We start from the raw sequence: 26,777 nt of genomic DNA, 5'->3' as shown, positions 1-26,777 counted from the left end.
TTTTCTCATAGACTTGAATGCATTAGAATTGGAGTCTATAAGAATTACATTAAGTTCCTATGGAGCCAGGCAGGCTCTCCATAGGAACTAATGTGTGGCAGCCACCTGTCAGTCACGATGCCACACACACTCCGGCTCCCCCAATCTAGGGGGAGCCAGAATGCACCCAGAAGTGAGCACTTCCGGGTTTTTGTACCTCCAGGTTAACACAGTTGTAGACATTAGCCCTTGATTTAAACAGCAGACACCTGGCGGCTATGGCACCCCCTGCATGCTCGAGCAGGCCCCATATTTAAAGTCCCGACCAGCAGTGTGTATGTATATAAATGGCACCCCTTGCATGCTCGAGCAGGCCCCATATTTAAAGTCCCGACCAGTGATATGTGTGTGTGTGTATTTATTATATGTAAGGCGGTTGGGAATGGGTTAAAAGTTTTCCTCCAAACACCTTAGCCCCCTCCTTTCACTTCTGTCTGACTCCTAAAAGGTAGCTGAATAGAGCTTTAGCCATCTATGGTGGTCCTATAGGGTCAAATGGAGTGACAAAAGACATGTAATAATGCTGCCCCATTCAAACTGTATAAAACAGGACAAATCAGACCCCATGATCGGACTCTTATCTACTATCCTAACGTGGGTGGGAACCCCTTTGCTATTAATTGGATTTTGCATGTACTGTAGCTATGGTCTACTCACAGTTCATCCTGATGGTGTTTAATCTGGGCTTGTGCTCTTAGGTCCTCTTCTTCCTGAAGTTGTTTGGCCACTTTTAGGTCATGTTTCACCAAGCGGTTCCTCTGTACGTTTGTCGCGAGATGATGTTCAACTGGCAAAAAACAATTAACACATTAAATAATCACATGCATAATTGCTGACATTTTCCTCATATAAACCTGGTCTCAAAGCTACAGGTATAAAACTGGATCACACAGCACATGAATTATGCCATTATCTCTTGACATTATGCCTCTTGTTTCTGTATTTAGTCAATAGGATTCAGAGGCCAGAGAAGGAGGCTAGTGGACTACATAAGGAATGAAGCTAGAGGAAAGGTTCGTCTCTGACTTAGGACCTGTCTATGTTGGTGCTAATGAGGTCCATCAGAGTTTCTGTTGGGCTTTCCAATATACGAGAGCAGATCCTCAATATCAGAAACAAATGCTTACAAAAGAAATGCAGCTCAACATATACAGTAACTGAATATTAAAAATGAATGACTTACTTTCCTGTTCCTGTAAGGAATGTGCAAGACTGTGATCTTCCAGCACCGCAAAATCTCTACATACTGTGGAGACAAAAGACAGCACACTTAAAGTATTAACAAAAAAGGCAGCATTAAAGTAGAACAGACATCTTACAATACAGATGAGGTCTACTGGCTCCCTAGTTCCCGATAAGGCCCTTTTACATGGGGCAGCGAATCGGGCAATTAAGTCACGGGGAGTCTAGATCACAAGAAAACAGTTGAAAGCAGTGATCTTGGACTTTAAAGGGATTCTCCTGGCTTTTGCCAAAACCCCTGTGTCTTCTAACCTATGAACGCAAGATCGTTTCAGCATTGCACCACAGATTAGGCCATTATCCACTGCGCTCAGGTGACCATCTGGACTAAATGTGGGCTCTATCACTGAGGTTCTGACCAGTTTCTGTCTAGCTGCGTAATGTAAATGCAGTTGAACGGGAAGACTGAGGAGCACAACTGGTCAGGCAGCCAGTCCATGGCAGAATTGGTGCCATGAAGGAGGGGGTAAATACAGCTGAAATCGGCAGAGGATCTCAAAATCTGAATTAAAAAAGGATACGTTCCATTTAATACATCCGGATGGCCCCGTTTCAGTCGGTTCCGGTTGTATTAAAACGGAACAAACCTGATCAGGTATGAAAATCATTCTAAGTCAATGGGCAGCTGATCAGTTTTTTTCTGTAAGCAGCATTTTTGAAGAAGCCAAATCATGCAAGTCAAGGGTGTCTGATCAGTTTTTTGTTTGGGGGGGTTGAGTAAAACCCAGCGCCCATTGACTTACAATAGTTTTAGCGCTGGATCCAGTTTATTAATTAATCCTTCTGAACGGATGCAGCCGGTTGTATTATTATAACGGAAGCGTTTTCTGTGGTTTTGAGATCCCATGCCGAATCTCAAAACCGTACAGCAAAAACATAGATGTGGAAGTAGCCTTACATTGATTTTCATGCTTGATCAGATTTGTTCAGTTTTGCAAACCGGACACAAAAACGCTGCTTGCAGTGGTTCTGTGTCCGGACCCAAAATGCAGCTGAACTGAACTGATGCATCCTGATCAGTTTTGTCCCCGCTGCCAGATCTCAAAACCAGAATTAAAAACGTAGATGTGAAAGTAGCCTAAAGCATACTGGAAATCGACAAGGGGGGGGGATGCCACAATGTACACATGCTGGCATTTTCCCCATCAAATTCAATGCAAAGCCGTTGTTGCCATTTTGGTGGCACATTACGCTGTGGAATCTGCGGTGGGGATTATGTGAACATAACCATAACATTTTAAGCAACGTTTTCTTCAACAGGTCCACAGTGCTATCCAGACTTCAGAAACGTGGTATGCTAGAAAAACGGATTAGCTTCAATCCTGGGAAACATTAGGCACGAGGAGGAGCCGATTCCAATCATTGACCTGTCGATACATTCTGGAGTTGATCATTCAGTGGGCTCCTGCAGCTAAGGCCATCATCCCAGTCCTCCTCCTTGACATATTTGATTAGTAAGATTTACGACACAGGGCTCCCAGCAAATGATTAGCAATCCTACAGTGATGGAACCCAACCTGGAGAGAACATGGAGAGGTCAAGGCAATAGAAGGAATGTCAGCAGATTAAAACTGCCTGAAGGTCATGGAAAACGAGCCATAAAAAGGTTTGCAAGGTGTTCATCAAAATACATAGAAGAATATATGCAAAAATACACCTCCTCCCCATGAGATGAAGCTGGCAGGTTTGGCATCAAGTGGGCAAGCTACAAAATGTAACATTCAGTCGATCTACTACGAAATCAACATACACAGAGAAATTCCAGGACTGTTTGGCTTTCAAGGCTACTTTCACACCTGCGTTCGGTGCGGATCCGTCTGGTATCTGCACAGGCGGATCCGCACCTATAATGCAAACGCTTGTATCCGTTCAGAACGGATACGTTTGTATTGCCATTTTTTTTTCTTCGTGATGATGCAAACTGATCCGTTTTGACTTACACTGAAAGTCAGAGGGAGGACGGATCCGTTTTCAATTGCACCATATTGTGTCAGTGAAAACGGATCTGTCCCCATTGACTTACATTGTAAGTCAGGACGGATCCGTTTGGTGTCCGCCCCCAGAGCGGAATGGAGGCTGAACGGAGGCAAACTGATGCATTCTGAACGGATTCATGCATTGGGGCTAAACTGATCCGTTTTGGGCCGCTTGTGAGAGCCCTGAAAAGGATCTCACAAGCGGACCCAGAAACGCCAGTGTAAAAGTAGCCTTAGCCTTCTCCGGCAGGCTGTTCTGGCGGGTGAACAGCCTGCTGGATCCGTGCTGCCGCTAGTGCACGCGTGCCGCCTGAGGTTCGGCCGGAATAAAACTACGACTTCTTGGTGGTCTTTTTTAATAAAGATGACATTTTCAGCTATTTTTATGGGTGTGCAATATTTACACTTACTACTTGTTTGCACGTATGCAGCACCCCAAGTCACTGAGTGGGGTTGTTTTGGCAGGAAGCACATGGATTTCTGTGAGCCCCATTAATACAGTTTTCTGAAATTTTAATACTGATGACCTAGCCTCAGGATAGGTGATAAAAGTATCTGATTGGTGGGGGCCAACTCCTGGGACCACCGCCATCAGCTGTTTGAGAAGGCACCAGCACTCCTGTGAACGTCGCAGCCATCTCGCAGCTTACCAAGCACAGCGGTTACATTGTATAGCAGCTGTGCTTGTTATTTCACTCAGTCCCATTCACTTCTATGGGGCTGAGCTGAGCCTAGGCAACGTGACCGCATGAACGTGTGGTCACTGGCCTAGGGAAAGCTGAGAGGGGGCCGGGGTGCTACTGCAAGCACCTCTGTCTTCTCAAACTGCTGATCGGTGGGGGCCCCGGGTGTCAGACCCCCATTGGTCAGATACTGATGACCTATCCTAGAGGATAGGTCATTAGTATTAACATCTTGGAAAACTTCTTTAAGTCACTGAAGCCCATGGATTTCTGTGAGTCTTTCTAGAGTCCAAGAAACAAGGAAAAATAAACATCAGAAGTTAAAGGGGTTCTGCAGTTTGTTTAAACTGATGATCTATCCTCTGGACTCCCACCGATCAGCTGTTTGAGAAGGCAGCGGGTCTCCAGGAGTGCCGTGGCCTTCTCGCTGTTTACCGCAGGCCCAGTGACCAGTGTCTAGCCGCGCCCAGGCCAGTTGATACTAGTTGTGACATTACTGGGCCTGCGGTAAACAGCGAGAAGGCCACGGCACTGCTGGAGCGCCGCTGCCTTCTCAAACAGCTGATCGGCGGGAGTCCAGAGGATAGCTCATCAGTTTAAACAAACTGCAGAACCCCTTTAAGACTTGTTGTAGACTTCTTGAAATGCCATAAAGGAACACTGAATATGAAATGCAAAAAAAAATAAAAAAAATAAAGTTGCCAACACTTCCTCCATTTATTTCTGCTCTATCTACAGTTTCCATTCCATTTTTTTTTTACAGGTCCACATATGGAACCATTCTAAATAAATAGATTTAAAAAAAAAAAAAAATATATATATCTCCTATTCTTCTAAAAAATGGCTGGCTCACAGTAATTTGCATATTACTTTACTAATTCATGTATAATACAACACACTAAAAAACAATACATAAATATAAATTTAAAAAACCCAGAATTCATACACCCCATTATAGGATGATAGTCCCTTTAAAGGCGGAGCGCTCGCATATATAATGTTCATATAAGAAATTCATATGTATAAAGAAAAATTAAAACACAGTTTCCTTGTCTTGTAGTTCTTCACTTTGGCGTGCAGTTAGTAATGTCAGTTGATATTTGCCAATTGTATCTCTTCAGCGTTAGGCCTCATGCACACAACCATTTTTCGAGTCCGCACCCGAGCCACAGCTTTTGCGGCTCGGATGCGGACCCATTCACTTCAATGGAGCTGCAAAATATGTGGACAGCGCTCCATGTGCTGTCCGCATCCGTTGCTCCATTCCGAGGCCCCGCAAAAAAAAAATAAAAAAATAAAAAAATATAGCATGTCCTATTCGCGGACAAGAATATGCATATCTACAATGCGCTGCCCGTTCCGCAGATTGCAGAAGGCACACGGGCGGCTTCCGCTTTTTGCGGATCCGCGAACCGAAAAAAACGGCACGGTCGTGTACATGTAGTCTTAGGCTACATGCACACAACCGTATGTGTTTTGCAGTCTGCAAATTGCGTATCCGTTTATTTTTACGGATCCAATGTAACAATGCCTAAAATGGCCAAGAATAAGACGTGTTCTATTTTTCTTTCGGAGCTACGGAAAGGACATACTGATGCAGACAGCACACGGTGTGCTGTACGCATTTTTTCCGGACCCATTGAAATGAATGGCTCCGCATCCTATCTGCAAAAAAAAAAAAAAAACGAACGGACACGGAAACAAATAACGTTCGTGTGCATGTAGCCAACTGAATTGCAAGGTTCTCTTAATTGGTAACAAACTAATAAAACATGCTAACAGTCTGCTCCAATGTTCCCCTGTGGTTAAGTGGCTTATAGTATTCTTTGCCAGCAATGTGCATATATTATATTAGTAAAGCACTTTCTTTAATCCGTAGCCGTTTTCAGCAATGCTTCAGGTATTTGTTACAATGAGCGTCTGTCTCCCACAGACAGACCTCGTTACATGGCTTGAATATGCAGCATCTCCTCTCCTCTCCTGCGCTTGCGTACTGGGATCGTCAAGACGCCAAGAGCCGGCCGGGGCTCTGCTGTACCGCAACACTGGTAGATATCGATGCACACCTTCAGCTTGGAAACCGCCACCGGACGTGTTTCGGAACTTATTGTTCCTTCTTCAGTGTTACAAAAATAATGAATGATTACTGGGACCTAAACCCTCTTAGGTAGGTTCAAATCTCTGGACCGGATCATCAAAAGCAAATCGCTTACACATTTATATTGGGTGTAACTGTTTCCAGTAGCTAATTAGCAATTGGTGTTGACTCCGTTCATACTACATACTGCGTTTATCTATCCTGCTCAATCGTAATAGTGCCTCCCTAACATAGTTGTATCATCTTCTAACATACACTGTATTATACCATTAACCCCTTAAGGACTCAGCCCTATTTCACCTTAAGGACTTGGCCATTTTTTGCAAATCTGACCAGTGTCCCTTTAAGTGCTCATAACTTTAAAACACTTTGACTTATCCAGGCCATTCTGAGATTGTTTTTTCGTCACATATTGTACTTCATAACACTGGTAAAATGAATTAAAAAAATTTTTTTTTTTTGCATAAAAAAATACCTAATTTACAAAAAATTTGGAAAAATTAGCAAATTTCAAAGTTTCAGTTTCTCTACTTCTGTAATGCATAGTAATACCCCCAAAAATTGTGATGACTTTACATTCCCCATATGTCTACTTCAGGTTGGAATTATTTTGGGAATGATATTTTATTTTTTGGGGATGTTACAAGGTTTAGAACTTTAGAAGCAAATATTGAAATTTTTCAGAAATTTACAAAAACCCAATTTTTAGGGACCACTACAGCTCTGAAGTCACTTTGCGAGGCTTACATAATAGAAACCACCCAAAAATGACCCCATTCTATAGACTACACCCCTCAAGGTATTCAAAACTGATTTTACAAACTTTGTTAACCCTTTAGGTGTTGCACAAGAGTTATTGGCAAATGGGGATGAAATTTGAGAATTTCATTTTTTTGCCTAATTTTCAATTTTAACCCATTTTTTCCACTAACAAAGCAAGGGTTAACAGCCAAACAAGACTGTATCTTTATTGCCCTGACTCTGCCGTTTACAGAAACACCCCATATGTGGCCGTAAACTACTGTATGGCCACACAGCGGGGCGTAGAGTGAAAGGTGCGCAGTTTGGTTTTTGGAAGCCAGATTTTGCTGGACTGGTTTTTTGACACCATGTCCCATTTGAAGCCCCCTGATGCACCCCTAGAGTAGAAACTCCCTAAAAGTGACCCCATCTAAGAAACTACACCCCTCAAGGTATTCAAAACTAATTTTAAAAACTTTGTTAACCCTTTAGGTGTTGCACAAGATATAATGGAAAATAGAGATACAATTTCAAAATTTCACTTTTTTGGCAGATTTTCCATTTTAATATATTTTTTCAAGTAACAAAGCAAGGGTTAACAGCCAAACAAAACTCATTATTTATGGCCCTAATTCTGTAGTTTACAGAAACACCCCATATGTGGTCGTAAACTGCTGTACGGGCACACGGCAGGGCGCAGAAGGAAAGGAATGCCATACGGTTTTTGGAAGGCAGATTTTGCTGGACTGGTTTTTTTACACCATGTGCCATTTGAAGCCCCCCTGATGCACCCCTAGAGTAGAAACTCCAAAAAAGTGACCCCATTTTAGAAACTACGGGATAAGGTGGCAGTTTTCTTGGTACTAGTTTAGGGTACATATGATTTTTGGTTGCTCTATATTACACTTTTTGTGCGGCAAGGTAACAAGAAATAGCTTTTTTGGCACAGTTTTTTTTTTTTGTTATTTACAACATTCATCTGAAAGGTTAGATCATGTGGTAATTTTATAGAGCAGGTTGTCACGGACGCGGCGATACCTAATATGTATACTTTTTTTTATTTATGTAAGTTTTACACAATGATTCCATTGTTAAAACAAAAAAAGTTTTAGTTTCTCCATAGTCTAAGAGCCATAGTTTTTTCAGTTTTTGGGCGATTATCTTATGTAGGGTCTCATTTTTTGCGGAATGAGATGGCTGTTTTATTGGCACTATTTTGGGGTGCATATGACTTTTTGATCGCTTGCTATTGCACTTTTTGTGACGTAAGATGACAAAAAATTGCTTTTTTTAAACCGTTTTTATTTTTATTTTTTTACGGTGGTCACCTGAGGGGTTAACTCATGGGATATTTTTATAGAGCCGGTCGATACGGACACGGCGATACCTAATATGTATACTTTTTTTTATTTATGTAAGTTTTACACAATGATTTAATTTTTGAAACAAAAAAAATGATGTTTTAGTGTTTCCATAGTCTAAGAGCCATAGTTTTTTCAGTTTTTGGCCGATAATCTTGGGTAGGGTCTCATTTTTTGCGGGATGAGATGCCAGTTTGATTGGCACTATTTTGGCGTACATGCGACTTTTTTGATCACTTTTATTACCTTTTTTGGGAAGTAAGGTGGGCAAAATTTAAATTTTCTCATAGTTTTTATTTTTTTGGCGTTCACCGTGCGGGGAAAGTAACATGACCGTTTTATAGATCAGGTCGTTACGGACGCGGCGATACCAAACATGTGTAGGGAATTTTATTTTTTTCATTTTTAATTAGTGATAAATGTGTTTTTTGATTTTCACTTTTTTTTCACTTTTTCTTACTTTTTTTTTGACCCAGACCCACTTGGTTCTTGAAGATCCAGTGGGTCTGGTGTCTGCATAATACAGTACAGAACCTATATAGGGTTCTGTACTGTATTTTACTTACACTGAACAGATCTATGCTTTCAGCACAGATCTGTTCAGCACCATGGACAGCAGGACGCCTGAGCAGGCGTCCTGTTGCCATGGGAACCTTCCCCGTCTGCCACAACTTCGCAGACTGGGAAGGGTAAGGACTGGGGCTTCGGGGGGCTGTCTGGGGGCTCTCTCCCTCTCCCATCGGGGGGCTGCAAAGGCACAGCAGCCCCCCGATGGGAGAGGGAGGGAGCCGCATCTTACTGTTAACTCTTTCCATACAGCGGTCCGTACGGACCGCTGTATGGAAAGGGTTAAACGGCTGACATCCATTCACAGATGTCAGCCGTTTATACCAGGGTGCCAGCAATGTGCTGGCACCCTGGTATACCCACTAGAAGCCAACGATTATTCGGCGGGAGGCGGGCGGGGGATCGCGATCCCGCCTGCCGCACCGCCCGCCTCCCGCACCGCCCGCAACACCCCCCCCTGCACCTCCCACCAGGCTAAAATCATGCAGGGGTGCAGGGGGGGTGATCACTATAGATTTGTGCCACACTAAAGTTTCTGATCGCCGCGGTCAGGGACCGCGGCGATCAGAAACAGCAGAAATAGCAACAAACCGCAGGTCTGAATTGACCTGCGGTTTGCTGCGATCGCCGATACGGGGGGGTCATATGACCCCCCCAGGCGTTGTGACAGGATGCCGGCTGAATGATTTCAGCCGGCATTCTGTGCGGATTAACCCCTGGGGCGGCACAATCTCAATTTAAACTCATGACGTACCTGTACGTCATGGGTCCTTAAGGACTCGGGAAACATGCCGTACCGGTACGTCATGGGTCCCTAAGGGGTTAAAGAATATACAATAGAAAAAAAAAAAAAAATGTAAATAAAATAAAAGGGGGGGGGGGGGGGAGAAAAAATTATAAATTAATAAAATGTCCTATTTTTGTCCGTTTTGCAAAACACATGCCACACGGATGTCATCAGTTTGTTTTTTCAGATCCATGTTTTGCGTACCACAAAATACATACGGTCGTGTGCATTAGCCCCAAGTCTGGTGGCAGTCTGACTCTTGACACCCCTGCCGATCAACTGAGAGACTCCAACGAATGCCACCCCTCCTTTACCAGGCACAGCTCTGTGCTATGTGTTAGTGGCTGCCCTTGGCATTACACCTCAGTGCAGCACAGTACCATTCATCTTATCGTCATTTGCGACTTGTTCCACCGCCACGCTGCAGCTTTAAGAAAAGAAGAAAAAAAAAACTTCCTTCAGCAGACCCATCACGCTAGGCACGTCTGTTAGAAGAGCCAAACCCCAGATATCCAGCCTGCCAGCCAGCGAGGAATGGGAAGCAAGGACCAGTGGCGTACTAAGGGGGGGAAAGTCCGCCCCGGGTGCCGGCTCTCAATACAGATGGAAGCACTCATTGCTGGAGCACTGGGAGCTGCGGTCCTGTCCCTCACCGCTCAGCTCCCCGCGCTCCTCCCCTCCTTCAGGCCGGCGGCGCTCTGAATGGTGATGCAGGAAGACTTCTCCCCGCTCCACCATTCAGCCTGTGTGAGCGGAGCCTGCAGCCTGGAAATCTGCATAAGCTCCACCCACACAGTGATCGGTGCCTGAAGGGAAGAGAGGTATGCGAGCTTCAGGAACGGGACAAGGTGAGTAGTTACTGTGTTTTTTTCCAATACAGAGGGGGCACAGTGGGCATCATTACTGTGAAGGGGGCACAGTGGGCATCATTACTGTGAAGGGGGCACAGTGGGCATCATTACTGTGAAGGGGGCACAGTGGGCATCATTACTGTGAAGGGGGCACAGTGGGCATCATTACTGTGAAGGGGGCACAGTGGGCATCATTACTGTGAAGGGGGCACAGTGGGCATCATTACTGTGAAGGGGGCACAGTGGGCATCATTACTGTGAAGGGGGGGAACAAATTTCGTGGTTGTAAACGTGATGGTGCGGATTCCTTTAGCGGACACCCACATACACTCAGCTTTATATATGAGATTGTTACTATAACAGTGATCCTCCAAATCCTCAACGCAGTTCTTCCTTCACCCTGACCCTCTATTCCAGTTGAGCCTTCTTCATATTTGTCTCTTACAGCAGAAGGAGCAGCTACTTCTACAATGACTGTCTATATGCGCTGTAAGACTGCTCATCCAGGCAGAAGTTACCTGGGTGACATATTTGCATACAGCTTTTGTAAAGGAAGCTTCTCTGCTTGGATACGTATGCCTACAGTGTGTGTGAACAGCTTCACACACAGAGCCATTACTAAAAAGTCAATGTGACCAATTAGGTAACTACTGTATATTACACTGGCAGATGACTAAATGCGTGCCCTTTGCAGAGAGCACGTCAGAGGGAGGGACCGCCTCCTGGGCACTTGCAGGAGCAGTGACTGGCAGAATAAGAGTTTATATTTACAGTACTCCTGATAAATGTGGGAATTCCAGCTATCTCCAGAATTCCCATAGACATGAATGGGGCAGCTGTACGCATGCCCGACCGGCCCCAGTTCTTGTGATCAGTAGGGGTCCCAGTAGTAGGACTCTCACCTATCTAAGGCTACTTTCACACTAGCGTTCGGCTGTCCGCTCGTGAGCTCCGTTTGAAGGGGCTCACGAGCGGACCCGAACGCTTCCGTCCAGCCCTGATGCAGTCTGAATGGATGCGGATCCGCTCAGACTGCATCAGTCTGGCGGCGTTCAGCCTCCGCACGGACAGGCGGACAGCTGAACGCTGCTTGCAGCGTTCGGGTGTCCGCCTGGCCGTGCGGAGGCGTGCGGATCCGTCCAGACTTACAATGTAAGTCAATGGGGACGGATCCGTTTGAAGATGCCACAAAAGGCTCAATCTTCAAGCGGATCCGTCCCCCATTGACTTTACATTGAAAGTCTGGACGGATCCGTCCGAGGCTATTTTCACACTTAGCTTTTATATGCCAAAATAATGCAGACGGATCCGTTCTGAACGGAGCCTCCGTCTGCATTATTATGATCGGATCCGTTCAGAACGGATCCGATCGAACGCTAGTGTGAAAGTAGCCTTATAGTTACATTAAGTAACTTAATGTAACCAGACTGCCCCTTTAAATATAAGTTTGACGTGTATGTGGGGTGACCTGCAGTAACGCGGCATGGCCACTACACTTGAATGGAGCTGTGTTTTCTTTTACATTCAAAGTCCACAGCTCATCGGTGGGAGTGTGTGACACACGACCCTCAACGATCGGATATTAACGACCTATCCTGAGGATAGGTCATCAATGTCCGTAGCCTGGAAAACCCCTTTAAGCCCTCACCGGAGGAAACTACATAATAACAAGTCAACCATATGTAAAGTACTTACCTGGTGTCTCGGCCACTCACAGGCCATACACAATAGACTGTAGGGTGGTGATAATTATCCTACTTCCGTATGGATCTGGGAGTTTGCATATTGCACATATTCCTAACATATCTGAATATGAAGAAATAAAGAAGCACTTGATTTTACTGGAACGTTCCGTATTTTGTTCCATACATAATAGATGTCCTAACGTTACACTAGCGTGCTCCACCTCAGCAAGGAAACAAAGGGTGAAATCTTTGCTTAGGAATAGGACAAATATAGACATGTGCAGTATTGAAGACCATCTGGTAAAACAATTACTTAAAATTACAACCAGATCTTCCATTGTTTCTACAGCACACGTGTGCTCAGGCGACAGCTGCTACCGCCGGAATCTCAGAGGAGCAGTGACCCCATAGAAAGCAGTGTTGGATCCTATTCATTTCTATGGAATCACCGCTGACCAGTGTAGTCATGTAGCCCTAGCCTCATTGTATAAGCCGGCAAGAAAACCTTCTCAGGTGCCTGGTATCATGTCCATCAAATGGGTCTATTGTTGCATAAGGCTTATTGCACACAAACACGTTTGTGTGCGCTTCGTGGCCGTATTGCGGATCCGTAGACATTCCGCATCACGGATGTGGACCCATTCACTTCAATGGGTCAGCAAATCTGGAGATGCGGAATGGTGCGGAACAGAACCCTATCCGTGGGGTTTCGTCCTGTACTTCCGTTCCGCAAAAAGATAGAACATGTTCTATCTTTTTGCGGAATGGGCGATCGTGGACCCATTAAAATGAATGGGTCCGACATCCGCTGCGGCTGCCCCGCGGTCGGCGTTTGTGCAGTGCGGCCTGCATTTTGCGGGCCTCAGCACGGCCACGGGGCGCACACGTTCGTGTGCAAGAGGCCTAAGGGTGTCCATACACAGTGCGGTCTGACTGTGCGATCCACGTGCAGATTACAGCCGATTGGTGCGCTGTAGCGAGTACGGATCCAGCCTGCTAAGTACTGACAATCCACATGCTGATCCCTCGGCCAGAATGTAGCGCATATGGGCACCTGAAAGTGGAACTCATGAACAACAGGTTACATCTGACCAATAACTTCTACTCGTTAGGAATATACCAGGCAAACCATCTACATGCGGTCATGCGTAGCGGATGAGAACTCCTGGGTCACGTATCGCCCTGCACTCGCCATAACACAGTATATCAGGAGCGCTCCGTTACGCCTTGTCCACATAGTGCAGTTTGGTGTGTTTTTCTTTGCATGCTTTTTTATTATTTCAGCCAGAGATTGAAGTCTTCCCTTTACTAATTTAGTCTGCGTAGGATCCACCCAGTGTTTTACAAGGGCAAAGTACACACATTAAAGGGGTGTTCCAGTAGGAAAAGTTATCCTCTTCCACAACTATCAGATCAGTGGTGGTCCTACTGCTGGGACCCCCACCGATCACAAGAACAGGGACCCCATACCCTCTACCCCTGCTGCTCGCCTGAAATGACTAGAGTGGCCTTTAAAGCATCACCCACACGACCGTATGTGATCCCGGCCATGTGCTTGCCGCCACAAAAAGGGCAAAAATAGGACATTATCTTTTTTGTGGCTCGGTGGAACGGACACACGGATGCGGACAACGCAGCTGTGCCGTCAGCATTTTATCTGGCCCCATTATAATGAAATGTGTCCATATCCGATCCACAAAAAATGCGGATTAGCTGCAAACCAAAAATACAGTTGCGCGCATAAGGCCCAATTGCAAACATGCATCAGCCAGGCAATGCAAATGTCAACGCCATCCAATGTGGTGCCAAGCACCTAGACTGTTTTTCTAGGCAGACGACAGCCCATTAAACAGTAAGTGGCCAAGTTAATAGACATACATCTGCCTTCTAGTTCCTTAGTATTAAACATGCACTTACCAAAAACTGTCCCTGCAGTGATGAGGTGGCAGTGGTGAGAGGTGGGGGAGGGACTTTACAGAGTTAGCTATAATGTAATGTCAGTAATTCAATCCATTGATGTCAGAGTTCCCTGTTCCTGCTCGGGCCTGAGTAATACATTACCCAAAGCTCAACTGAAAGTGCAACCAAAACAAATAGTGACTATTTTCAATGTAAGGGAGCGGCCACTGGAGATATCGCTCATTTGATAAACTGGTGCAGTGGTTGCAGCAGAATGTAGAACTCCCAGTGCTAGGCTACAGACAGTCTGAATGCTGAGCGTGCCGTCCAGACTGCGCCAAAACTGCAGGGAATCTGGAATCATATAGGGGCACTTTCACACTGGCGTTTTGGTTTCCGTTTGTGAGATCCGTTCAGGGCTCTCAGAAGCGGTCCAAAATGGATCAGTTTTGCCCTAATGCATTCTGAATGGATAAGGATCCGCTCAGAATGCATCCGTTTGCCTCTGATCAGTCTCCATTCTGCTCTGGAGGCGGACACCAAAACACTGCCTGCAGCGTTTTTCTGTCCGCCATGTGGTGCGGAGAAAGACGTCCTGACACACAATTTTAGTCAATGGAGACGGATCCGTTTTCACTGACACAATCTGGCAAAATAGAAAACGGATCTGTCCTCCATTGACTTTCAATAGCATTCAAGACGGATCCGTGATGGCTATAGAAAACATAATACAACCGGATCCGTTCATGACGGATGCATGCGGTTGTATTATTGTAACAAAAGCGTTTTTTGCAGATCCATAACGGATCCGCAAAAAACGCTAGTGTGACAGTAGCCTATATATACACAATTCCCCACAATATCGGGTCTTTTGCTCCACTGAAAAGGTCTCATGCACTCCATCCTATGAAATATATGGCAGCATTTTTGGGTCATAGATGTTTTCTTAGACTTTTTTTTTTTTTTTTTTAATGAGCCTTTAAAATCCTGGGTTCATATGGCTTAAAGGGGTATTCCAGGCTATCCTCAGTCTCAGATTGTCAGGGTCTGACACCCCGCACCTCCACCAATCAGCTGTTTCAGAATATCTCAGGCACCAGAACTACACGGCTCCGTCCATTTAGTAGACTCCCATTGAAGTTAAGGAAGGCAGCGCTGAAGTTATAAGCTCCGCCCACAGCACAAAGGGCGGAGCTGTGTAGTTCCGGTGCACACTTCTGAAACCGTAGCTTCTCTGAAACAGTAGCTCGGCTGAAGAGCAGCGTGTTGGACCCCATCAATATTAAAATCCTGGAATACCCCTTTAAGGGAATGCATCAACTCATACAGAGAGTTTACAACCTTTTGTTCCTATGAGAGGAAATATTTCCTCAAACATGCTTGTAGACAAACACAAGGGTCTCTTGTAGCCCCTTACTCACCAGGAAATGTTCCTTATTGCCCAGAAACTATTTAGAAATAAATCTAACTGCACTATAGACAGCTAAAGCATTGGCCGCCGCACTATAATGGATGGTCACGCGTTTCAGTACATACGAATATGGAGGATTGTAGTCTAGGGAATTTCGACATAGCATCTATATACAGACAACTTCTCCTGGGGGTGACAACAGTCCACCTGAGAAATGTCCAAATCCTGCATAATAACAATACTAGGCTCATGCACACGACAAACACGGATCTGCAATTTTTTTTTTTTAAATAAAACATGTTGCATCTTTTTTATTTTTTTGCAGATCCATTGTAATAATGCCTATCCTTGACCGCAAGACATACAAGAATAGGACATGTTCTATTTATAATTTTTTTTTGTGGAACGGACATGGAATGCATTTAGTTTATTTTTTTCCCCCAAGCCCAATTAAAGGGAATGGTTCAGCATACGGACTTGTAAAAATATGGAACGGGAATTTTTTTTTTATATATTTGTGTGCATGAGCCATTATAGTAATAATAATATAATGGGAGAAATGTTTTCTTTCAAGGGGTATTCCGGGTGTGAAAAGTTATCCCTACCCACTTTCTGCTGACACCCTTCTAAAGCCCTGGAAGTCCTACATAAATGACATAACCACAATGTAACACGACTGGCCCCTCACTGCGCACATTGCTACATGCACCGTCTTCGTCTTGTGTCAGGCCTCATGAGCCGGATGTACAATAGTGAACAGGATTCTTGAACTTTCCATTCTCCACTGTACCAATAAGAGGACCGGTATGCCACCTCTGGAGAAAATCACTGGCCTCAGAGGTATATGGCATGAGGCTGCTGTCAGAAGAACAAGGGATACACGGCAGAGGGGCACAAGTAGGATGTCATACCATGTAATGTACTGAGGAGAACCTGCCACTCAAGCGAAGAATAGTTTTGCCTATGACTTCATTTCATATGAATCCACTGAAATGCAGGTATAATAATCCAGAAGCAGGGGCTTCCTCAGATACAGACTGCGAAGGAGCTAAGAAGTATGCCGAGATCTGCAACAAAGAACCGGAGGGAGCAGCAGCGCCTGATCGGAGGGAGTTCGGGACGGTGAATATGGCGACTTTATGGAAGGTGACCCAGTAGCCAATGTGGAGCAAGAGGACTTACTTAAAGGGAATCTGTCACCAGCGACCTCCCTATCCGGCCGTTTGTGGTCCACTTGATCAATGCTAATCATTTTCTTCCGTTGATCCAAAGCTCCATCCCAGAGTTAGAATACTTTTTACTAAATGCAAATTAGGCGACTTTCACACTACAGTTTTGGCTTTCCGTTTGCGAGATCCGTTCAGGGCTCTCAAAAGCGGTCCAAAAAGGATCAGTTTTGCCCTAATTAGGGCTGCAGTAAACAATTATTTTAGTAATCGAGTATTTTATCGATTATTTTTTACAATGAAAAAAATTAAATTGATAGTCTGTTTCCCTTTATAAAAACTCATCAGACCCCCTGCCATCAGTCCCTAACACCCTTCGTTCCCCCTTGTGTGATCAGCTCAAGTGCATGAGCAGCGTTTTTGCATCTTTTTTATTTGAAGCTTTGTTATCTGGGCGATTCTGGTAAAGAATTCTCATCCTCATGTGATATCTGACCACCAAATAAAACCAACCATACCACACCGATCAGTTCCTAACAGTTGTGGTGACTTCAGTGGCAATGACACAGCCACTGAAATATAATTTATGACCAGGGACGGACATGACACAAAGCTTCCTACAATTGTCTAAAAATCTAAGAGGGTTACAAGCAGCAGCATTCTGGTCAATGGCCGCACAATCTGTCACCAACGTGAGTGGGTTAATAATTAACCACATGTTTACTTAACAGCTCTGGGTAACAGCAGTGGGATCTCCCAGAGCCACAGTCTAATATTTTGAAGACTTGTCTCCAGATAACACCTAGATCTCCCTCCATAAGCAGCAGTAACGAGAGGGACCTTCCTAGGTCCCATCACATCTCCCTGTACCTGCTGCAGAGTGGAGCCTGAAGAAACAGAGGTTTTTGGTCAGGGTGACAATGCAAATTACACTTAAAGGGGTATTCTGGTTGTTACGTTATCCCCTATCCACATGATAGGAGAGGACTATTAGATCGGAGAGGGCCCTACCACTGGGATTGTCACCAAACACAAGAACAAATAGGGTCCGTTCACAAATCTGTAGTGTATAGCGGATCCGCAATACACCGGGCCGGCACCCCCATAGAAATGCCTATTCTTCTCCGCAGACAAGAATAGGACATGTTCTATTTTTTTCCGGAGCCATGAACCGGAAGATCGGGGGCACGCTCCGGAAATGCGGATGCGGACAGCACACTGTGTGCTGTCCGCATCCATTCTTGCCCCATAGAGAATGAATGGGTCTGCACTTGTTCCGCAATTTGCCAAACGGATGTGGACCCATTCTGCGGACGTGTGAATGGACCCTTACTCTTTACCCCTTGGAGCCCCCAAAATGAACAGAGCGACAGGTCGAGCACGTGGACTGCCGCGCCATTCATTGCTTCAGCAGTTCCGGAGACCGCAGAGTACTGCACTCCGCTATTTCCAGAATGGAGAGATAGTCTGCATGCCTGTCCTACTGCTTCATTCATTCAGGGGGCTCCGAGAGGTACAGGTAACTGTTCTTGTGATCAGTGGGGGTCCCAGCAGTAGGACCCCCCACCCATCTTATAGTCCCTTATCCTGTATTTAGGGGATAACTTTCAACAACCAAAATAGTCTAAAGACCCCTATACATGGGTCAGCGATAGGGCAATTATGAGGAAGAAGCGTTCTCGGCCTGATGATTAAAGCATCGCTGGTGCAGTCACCTAAACCATCGTTTCAGCACCAGATTCTGCCGTGTAAACAGCGATCCGCAGCGCTCGCCCCCTCTGATGAGCAGACATCAGGAACAAACAGTCCATTCCCAATAATTGCCTGTGCCGACCAGTGTAAAGGGGCCTTTAGTACACACTGCATCTGTGGTCGTCAATATAGATCGGACCCCTGCCTTCAGTTGGTTGAGGAGAAGACATGCACTGTGCCAGCGCTACCGCCTCTTCATTGTGTGCCACAACAGCAGTGGGCAGGTGTACTTACACATCTTGTTACGTTTTTGCGCCCAAATAATGCAGTGAAAAATGCATAACAAACATAAAAAACAATGTGTATGATTCCAGCCATAAAGGGGCTGTCCACAGGGAATGCCATAAGTGTCCAATAGGAGTGGGATCGGCACTAATATCTGACAGTTTAATATGCATAATTCCCGTTTACAGGCAGGTCCCCCGTTTATGCTCAGTTTTTTGCGTTCCATATACGGAACCATTCATTTCAATTGATCTGCAAAAAAAACGGAAGGTATTCTGTATGCCTTCCGTTTCCGTTCCAAAGATAGAAACATGTCCTATTATTGTCCGCATAACGGACAAGGAAAGTACTGTTCTATTAGGGGCCAGATGTTCAGTTCGGCAAAAAACGGAATGCATACAGATGGATGTCATCCGTATTTTTTGCGGATCCATTTTTTTGCAGACCACAAAATACTGAAAGCGCCATACGGTTGTGTGAAGGAGGCCTTACGTTAAGATGATTTCTATATGGATAGCCCTCTAACTGAAAGGTGTTGGTTAAAAAATGAGAATTGTGATTTTTATTTTTTTTGGGACGACTGAATGTCTCCACTTATTGTTAGTAAAGACCAGTTTCAGCACTGGCTTGTTTTCTTAAGAATGAGGAGGAAGACGGACTGCCGCGAGGGATGCAATGGTCATACTGTGGGAGGAAGTATGGCGAGCCTGGCAGGATGGACATGACAGGATATAGAGGGGCAGCAGACAGGTACGGAAATCTCTACATCCCTGAGCCTGAGAAATGATATCAGATATCATATAAGAAGTCTGCTAGGTGCCTGGGAGAACCGGACCTGTAACCCCCGCTGCAGCCATATCACATTATTTTTATACCACAGCCGAAAAAGACGGCAGATGCAGAACGATAAACCTTACTCTTAAAGGGAAAGACCAAAGATCCCCTTTACAGCATTCATTTGGGAGCATTTCCTAATCCCCTTCATCCAAAATACTTTCAATAACACAAACTGGAATCCCTAAAACGCAGAGAAGTCGCAAAGACAGCACTGCGCAAGATTTATTAACGGTAAAGGAGCAATTGGCCTTAGCTAGATTCCAGCTCTGAAGCACTAGAAAAGACTAGGCTAGGGGTCCTAGCATGGACTCAATACACACGTGTCGGGTTTACGACACAGATTCGCGAGCGTGCTGCAGAGGCGAGCGAGTTTAACACGAGACACGTGCTGCTGTCAGTGTAAGGCCTCATGCACACGGCCGTTGTTTTGGTCCGCATCCGAGCCGAAGTTTTGGCGGCTCGGATGCCGACCCATTCACTTCAATGGGGCCGAAAAGATGCGGACAGCACTCCGTGTGCTGTCCGCATCCATTGCTCCGTTCCGTGGACCGCAAAACACACAACGGTCGTGTGCATGAGGCCTTATTCAGTAAATTTCAGGTTTCTCAGGGTCAGGGCTCATGTACACAAACATTTTTTTGTCCGTGTCTGTTCCTTTTTGTTTTGGCCTGTATGAGGAACCATCGATTTCAATGGGGCCTCAAAAAAACTGAAATGACTCCATGTCTATTCCGTATCCGTATAGCGGCTGTGCTTGGTATCGCAGCCCAGCCTCATTCACTTCTATGGGGCCGAGCTGCATCTAGGCCTCGTGACCGATGAACGTGACGTCACTGGCCTAGGGAAAGCTGACAAAAAGCCACGGCGCTACTGCGAGAGCCGCTGCCTTCTCAACCGATCAGATAGATACTGATTATTATCCAGATAGGTCATCAGTATTAACATCTCGGAAAACCCCTTTTAACATTACACGCTGGAGCCCCATATACTTGTACCACTCCGAACTTCTGCAGGCGACAAAAATCCTTTTGTTTCCAATGTGGTTCCGACCGTACGAGTACCTGTACACGGGTTCAGGTCAACGCGCAAAAGATCAGCTAAACTTTCCTTGTGGATTTCTGTCCGCTTCTGCACTAAAACCGCAATTTCTAACAGCAGTGTTTGGTGCGGTTTTGCCTCAGATCTCAGACCCTTCACTGGGAAAGGGTGAAATCAGCAGCCAAAACCGTAAGTAGAACTGACGTGCCGCGGACTTCTAAATCCTCACAGCAGGTCAATTTCTGCACGGAAACAACCCGCGAAATGTGCACAACATTAGCGTAATCTCATACGCTTTGCTGGTACCGTACTACACTGCGTTTTTTCCTCGCAGAGCGTATTCCGCTACCCTAAAAAGGGCTATGGCGTAAAAACCTGAGCTCTTTTATGGGATGGGGGGGGGGGGGGGTCCTCAAACCCTTCACACCCCAGGAGATGAGTCGCCTTCCTTTCCGGTTACGTGATCTCATCCCATTTTTCGGGGAGGTTTGCACCGCATTTACTTGGTGGCCCCCAAGATGTTTTGTGGACATGGCTTCAGTTTTTTGATAAAAAAAAAAAATAAAAAATCATGTTTCACCTCAAAAACACACAGAGACGCTAAAAAACTGCAAAAAGTCACATACGGATTCATTAACCCATAGACTGAGTAGAAAGCTGAAAGTTTGGGCTGTGTCTTACCTCACTACATGCCCGGCGACATGTCGTCTGAGGAAGCCCCATGTGTGCCAGGAGCAGCAGGCCTGCCCGACCACAGCTCTGCACATGGAAGGGTTAATGGGGGGCACTAAGCCGGCCGAACACGCGGCGCATTTACCTTCCTTGACTCCGGGCAGCTTGGAGCTGTCGATAGTGACTTCCGTCATGTCTGCGGCCCTCCGTCATTCAGCCCACAGGCCGGGGGGCCGTCATCGGCGGCTGATCAGATCGCACGATGGACGAGATGGAAAGCTGTCCAATGTAATCAGGAAAGCCTTACTAGCATTGTATGGCGAGGCAGAGAGGACAAAATACGTGCAGGGCTGGGCGACTGAAACAATCGCATGACATCATGTGCTCGGGAGGTTTAACTCCTCCGCCGCCGCTCTGCTGTGCCCCGTACACATTACTGCTTCACTCTTTTGTATAGACTGCACCCTTTATAGTTAGTTTGAATAGGAATCATAGCCCTGGCCTGGACTATGAGGTAATATAGTGTTTTATATAACTTCTGCTTTATTACATTAGTACAGTAACTCCAGATTTTATTTTATTTTTTCAAATTCAGAATTTTTTTTCCCCACTGATCACAAAAGTGAGAGGAACATCCTATATATAGTGGCTCATGTTGGAGATATGCATTGTTGACATTTAGGCGGGGTTCGCACGTGACGGTTTTCGTGTGACGGAACTGCAGCGTTGTACAGTACCAGCAAAGTGAATGAGTATTTCACCAATTCTCACCCATCCATGGCGCACTAAGGCACACTATGTGCTCTCCGCATTTCCGGAGCACTTCCCCGATCTTCCAGTCCGCAGCTCCGGAAAAAAATAGAACATGTCCTATTCTTGTCCGCAATTGCCAACAACAATAGGCAGTTCTATGGGGGTGCCGGCCGGGTGTATTGCGGATCCGCAATACACCACGGACGTGTGAATAGATCCTAAAGCCTCATGCACACGTCTGTGAAACACGGACAGTGTGATACCGGCCTGGATTTCCTCTGAGTGCAGGAGCGCACAGCGTCATCGGTTGCTATGACGCCGTGCGCTTCTTGCTGCCGCAGTACAGTAATACACTGGTATAGATCATACTAGCGTAATAATGTACTGCGGCGGCAGCAGGAAGCGCACGGGGTCATAGCAACCAATGACACCGTGCGCTTCTGGTCTCAGAAGAAATCCAGGCCGGTATCACATGGTCCGTGTTTCACAGATGTGTGCATGAGGCTTTATGCTGCGTTTTTTTACATGAAATCCACAGGAAAAACCGACCGTAATCCGCATCGTATGCAGCCACCCTAAATCTACGTCAATTTATTAAATGGATTTCATTGCGGCTTTCACCCTGCCTTTTTTCTGCTGCAGATTAGAAGCAGAAACGCAGCAGATTTTATGCCGGAGAAAAAACGCAGCTAATCAGTCACATGTGAACCTAGCCATAAAATTCACACCACGGGTCAGTTTCGCCTGCAGATTTTTTTTTTCTGCCACGTGTGGATGAGAATTGCTAAAAACTCATTCACTTTGACTGTACTGTACAATGTTGCAGGTTTGCAGCGCAAAAATCTGCCACAGAAAATCCGCAGCTAATCATTGGTGGGAACTCCAGCCTTAGGCTGGTTTCACAAATAAATTGGTGGCGTATTTTGCATATGCCTTTTTTAGGTATGCCAGTTCCAGATGTTAGCTGAAGGTCTGTGGCAGGGATGGCCAACCTGCGGCTCTCCAGCTGTTGTAAAACTACAACTCCCACCATGCCCTGTTGTAGGCTGATAGCTGTAGGCTGTCTGGGCATGCTGGGAGTTGTAGTTTTGCAACAGCTGGAGAGCCTCAGGTTGGTCATCCCTGGTCTATGGGAAATATAAAATGCAGGACACACAGGAAGCGTCAGACTGGAAAGCTTAGGGCCCATCGGTGAAATTCATTCTGGGTGCCCCTGTAAAGCTACATGCAAATATTACCTGATCACACATGGTTGATTATGGAGGCCCTTGCAGCAACTTGGAGAAGGTAGGTCCTGGGGAAAAGAGGACACTGGCAGCTTTCCTCTGTACCTAGAAGTCATCTCGGCTCTGATCGGGTCTACAATAACACACTGGGGAGTTTCTTTAATGATCCACACAGCTTTTCTATGTGGACGCATAGGCAGGTTGTGATGCTGTATGCTGCCTATCGATATGTAGTGCAATCAGTCTACTTGTGCATAGGGTCAGTGTCAGACCGGGGCGCCTAAGGACCACCAGTAAAATTCATTCTGGGGGCCCACTGTATAGCTACATGCCAATATTACCTGCACACACAGCAGCAGCAAGACCCTAAAGATGATGCAGATCACTGAGGAAAGAGGCAAGGGCAGACTGCCCATAGACTCTGCAGGGAAATCTCCTGGACGGCCAATGCCCATAGGGCCATCCGAGCCCTCCTGGTGGCCATTTGTTAATGCTTGGAGCACCAGATATACAGTACAGACCAAAAGTTTGGACACACCTTCTCATTCAAAGAGTTTTCTTTATTTTCATGACTATGAAAATTGTAGATTCACACTGAAGGCATCAAAACTATGAATTAACACATGTGGACTTATATACATAACAAAAAAGTGTGAAACAACTGAAAATATGTCATATCCTAGGTTCTTCAAAGTAGCCACCTTTTGCTTTGATTACTGCTTTGCACACTCTTGGCATTCTCTTGATGAGCTTCAAGAGGTAGTCACCTGAAATGGTTTTCCAACAGTGTTGAAGGAGTTCCCAGAGATGCTTAGCACTTGTTGGCCCTTTTGCCTTCAATCTGCGGTCCAGCTCACCCCAAACCATCTCGATTGGGCTCAGGTCCGATGACTGTGGAGGCCAGGTCATCTGGCGCAGCACCCCATCACTCTCCTTCATGGTCAAATAGCCCTTACACAGCCTGGAGGTGTGTTTGGGGTCATTGTCCTGTTGAAAAATAAATGATCGTCCAACTAAACGCAAACCGGATGGAATAGCATGCCGCTGCAAGATGCTGTGGTAGCCATGCTGGTTCAGTATGCCTTAAATTTTGAACAAATCCCCAACAGTGTCACCAGCAAAGCACCCCCACACCATCAGACCTCCTCCTCCATGCTTCACAGTGGGAACCAGGCATGTAGAGACCATCCGTTCACCTTTTCTGCGTCGCACAAAGACACGGTGGTTGGAACCAAAGATCTCAAATTTGGACTCATCAGACCAAAACACAGATTTCCACTGGTCTAATGTCCATTCCTTGTGTTCTTTAGCTCAAACAAGTCTCTTCTGCTTGTTGCCTGTCCTTAGCAGTGGTTTCCTAGCAGATATTCTACCATGAAGGCCTGATTCACACAGTCTCCTCTTAACAGTTGTTCTAGAGATGTGTCTGCTGCTAGAACTCTGTGTGGCATTGACCTGGTCTCTAATCTGAACTGCTGTTAACCTGTGATTTCTGAGGCTGGTGACTCAGATGAACTTATCCTCCGCAGCAGAGGTGACTCTTGGTCTTCCTTTCCTGGGGCGGTCCGCATGTGAGCCAGTTCCTTTGTAGCGCTTGATGGTTTTTGTGACTGCACTTGGGGACACTTTCAAAGTTTTCCCAATTTTTGTGACTGACTGACCTTCATTTCTTAAAGTAATGATGGCCACTCGTTTTTCTTTACTTAGCTGCTTTTTTCTTGCCATAATACAAATTCTAACAGTCTATTCAGTAGGACTATTAGCTGTGTATCCACCTGACTTCTCCACAACGCAACTGATGGTCCCAACCCCATTTATAAGGCAAGAAATCCCACTTATTAAAACTGACAGGGCACACCTGTGAAGTGAAGACCATTTTAGGTGACTACCTCTTGAAGCTCATCAAGAGAATGCCAAGAGTGTGCCAAGCAATAATCAAAGCAAAAGGTGGATACTTTGAAGAACCTAGAATATGACATATTTTCAGTTGTTTCACACTTTTTTGTTATGTATATAATTCCACATGTGTTAATTCATAGTTTTGATGCCTTCAGTTTGACGCTACAATTTTTATAGTCATGAAAATAAAGAAAACTCTTTAAATGAGAAGGTGTGTCCAAACTTTTGGTCTGTACTGTATATGCACCTGAACTGTGATATAGTTGAATATTGTGGAGGGGGCAGCAGATGTAAATGTTTAACGTGGGGCACGGACTGCCCATAGACCCTGCAGGGAAATCTCCCGTTCGGCCGATGCTAATAGGGCCATGCAAGCCCTCTTGACGGCCACCTGCCGGCCACATTATCTGATGCTATCTGTATAAATGAATAATTGGAGCACCAGATACATACAGTCCCTGACAAAAGTCTTGTCACTTCTCTATTTTGTAGAAACTTCTGCTTTTAACCTGACTTTTAATTAATCAATTGGTGTTAGAAATAGCTCATATGAAAAGCTAAAGCCCTCCCAAATGATGTTTAATGCACTGAAATAAATTTGTGTCACTGAAAAAAAAGATTTATCATTTAATCAAGACGGAAAGGTCAAATTTTGGCAAGACAAAAGTTTTGTCGCCTATACAGAAATTGAACAACTTTACTGCAAATCCAAAAATATGTCAGCAAATTAAGTAGTGGTGCTGTGAGATCCAAATTTTATATCTTGTATGACTTCCATGAGCTTGAAGGACAGCATCCATGCGGTTTGGCAAGGATTCATACAATTTTTTGATGAAGTCATCAGGAATAGCAAAGAAAACAGTCTTGCATGCCTCCCAGAGTTCATCAATATTCTTTGGTTTCGTCTTCCATGCTTCCTCTTTCATCCTACACCACATATGCTCAATGATGTTCATGTCTGGTGACTGGGCTGGCCAATCCTGGAGCATCTTGATCTTTTTCGCCTTAAGGAACTTTGATGTGGAGATTGAAGTTTGCGATGGAGCACCATCCTGCTGCAGAATTTGGCCTTTTTTATGGTTGGGAATATAAGAGGTAGCTAAGATTTCTTGGTATTTTAGACTATTGATGTTGCCTTCCACCCTGCAGATCCCCACACACCCCCATACTAGATGTAACCCCAGACCATGATTTTGCCTCCACCAAACTTCACTGTTTTCTGGGTAAATCTCGGATCCATGCGGGTTCCAGTAGGTCTCCTGCAATATTTGCGGCGACTGTGGTGTAATTCAACAGAAGATTCATCTGAAAAATCTTTTCCAGCATCTATCCTTTTAGCAGGCTGTGGAACATAGCAAATGCCACACAGTTTTTCAATTGTCTTTTGTTTAGTGCTGGCTTATGGGCACTGATTCGACCATGGAGGCCATTTCGAGACAGAATCCAACAAACTGTTCTGGTTGACACAGGGACTTCAGGCGACCAGGTCTCGTGGAGCTCTGCTGCAGTGGAAAATGGACTGGCCTTGGATTTTCGAACAGTTGCCTTGCGGGGTCGGCCTGACCTGGCCTTGTCCAAAACGTCTCCAGTCTCTTCAAATCTTTTTGTTATCCTCTGAACTTGACGCTGAAACACATTGAAGGTGTCTGCCACATCAGCAGTGGATCTGGTCTTCAGCCTCTTGATAATCAACACACAGTTTCCGGGTGACTCTTAGGCATGTTTGCAGAGGTCTAGTTGCAGTTGATATGAAGGTCTAGTGTACTGGGGTTCTTTTTATACACACCTGAGACCTAATTGATCCATTATTAGTCACAGGTGAAGCTCATATGACAAGGCGACAACACTTGACAAAATTGACTCAATGGG

General features: G+C 45.4%; 1 protein-coding gene across 2 annotated transcripts in view; it reads right to left on the bottom strand.

Annotated features, from left to right (window-relative positions):
- CCDC50 (coiled-coil domain containing 50) overlaps positions 1-21,448 on the bottom strand; it is a 60,549-nt gene extending 39,101 nt beyond the window's left edge. For both annotated transcript variants that reach the window (XM_044289481.1, XM_044289482.1), the window contains exons 1-3: positions 21,176-21,448; positions 1,223-1,285; positions 697-826 (exon numbers count right to left, since the gene is read on the bottom strand). In XM_044289481.1, coding sequence (XP_044145416.1) covers positions 697-826; positions 1,223-1,285; positions 21,176-21,224 — 242 coding nt within the window. In that variant the 5' untranslated portion in view covers positions 21,225-21,448. The remainder of the gene's footprint in view (positions 1-696; positions 827-1,222; positions 1,286-21,175) is intronic.
- Positions 21,449-26,777: the final 5,329 nt, after the last annotated feature.

This window comes from Bufo gargarizans, chromosome 4 (assembly GCF_014858855.1).
Source record: "Bufo gargarizans isolate SCDJY-AF-19 chromosome 4, ASM1485885v1, whole genome shotgun sequence".
Lineage (NCBI taxonomy): Eukaryota > Metazoa > Chordata > Amphibia > Anura > Bufonidae > Bufo > Bufo gargarizans.
Note: the sequence above shows the minus strand (reverse complement) of the source record. Positions and strands in the feature narration are given on the sequence as shown.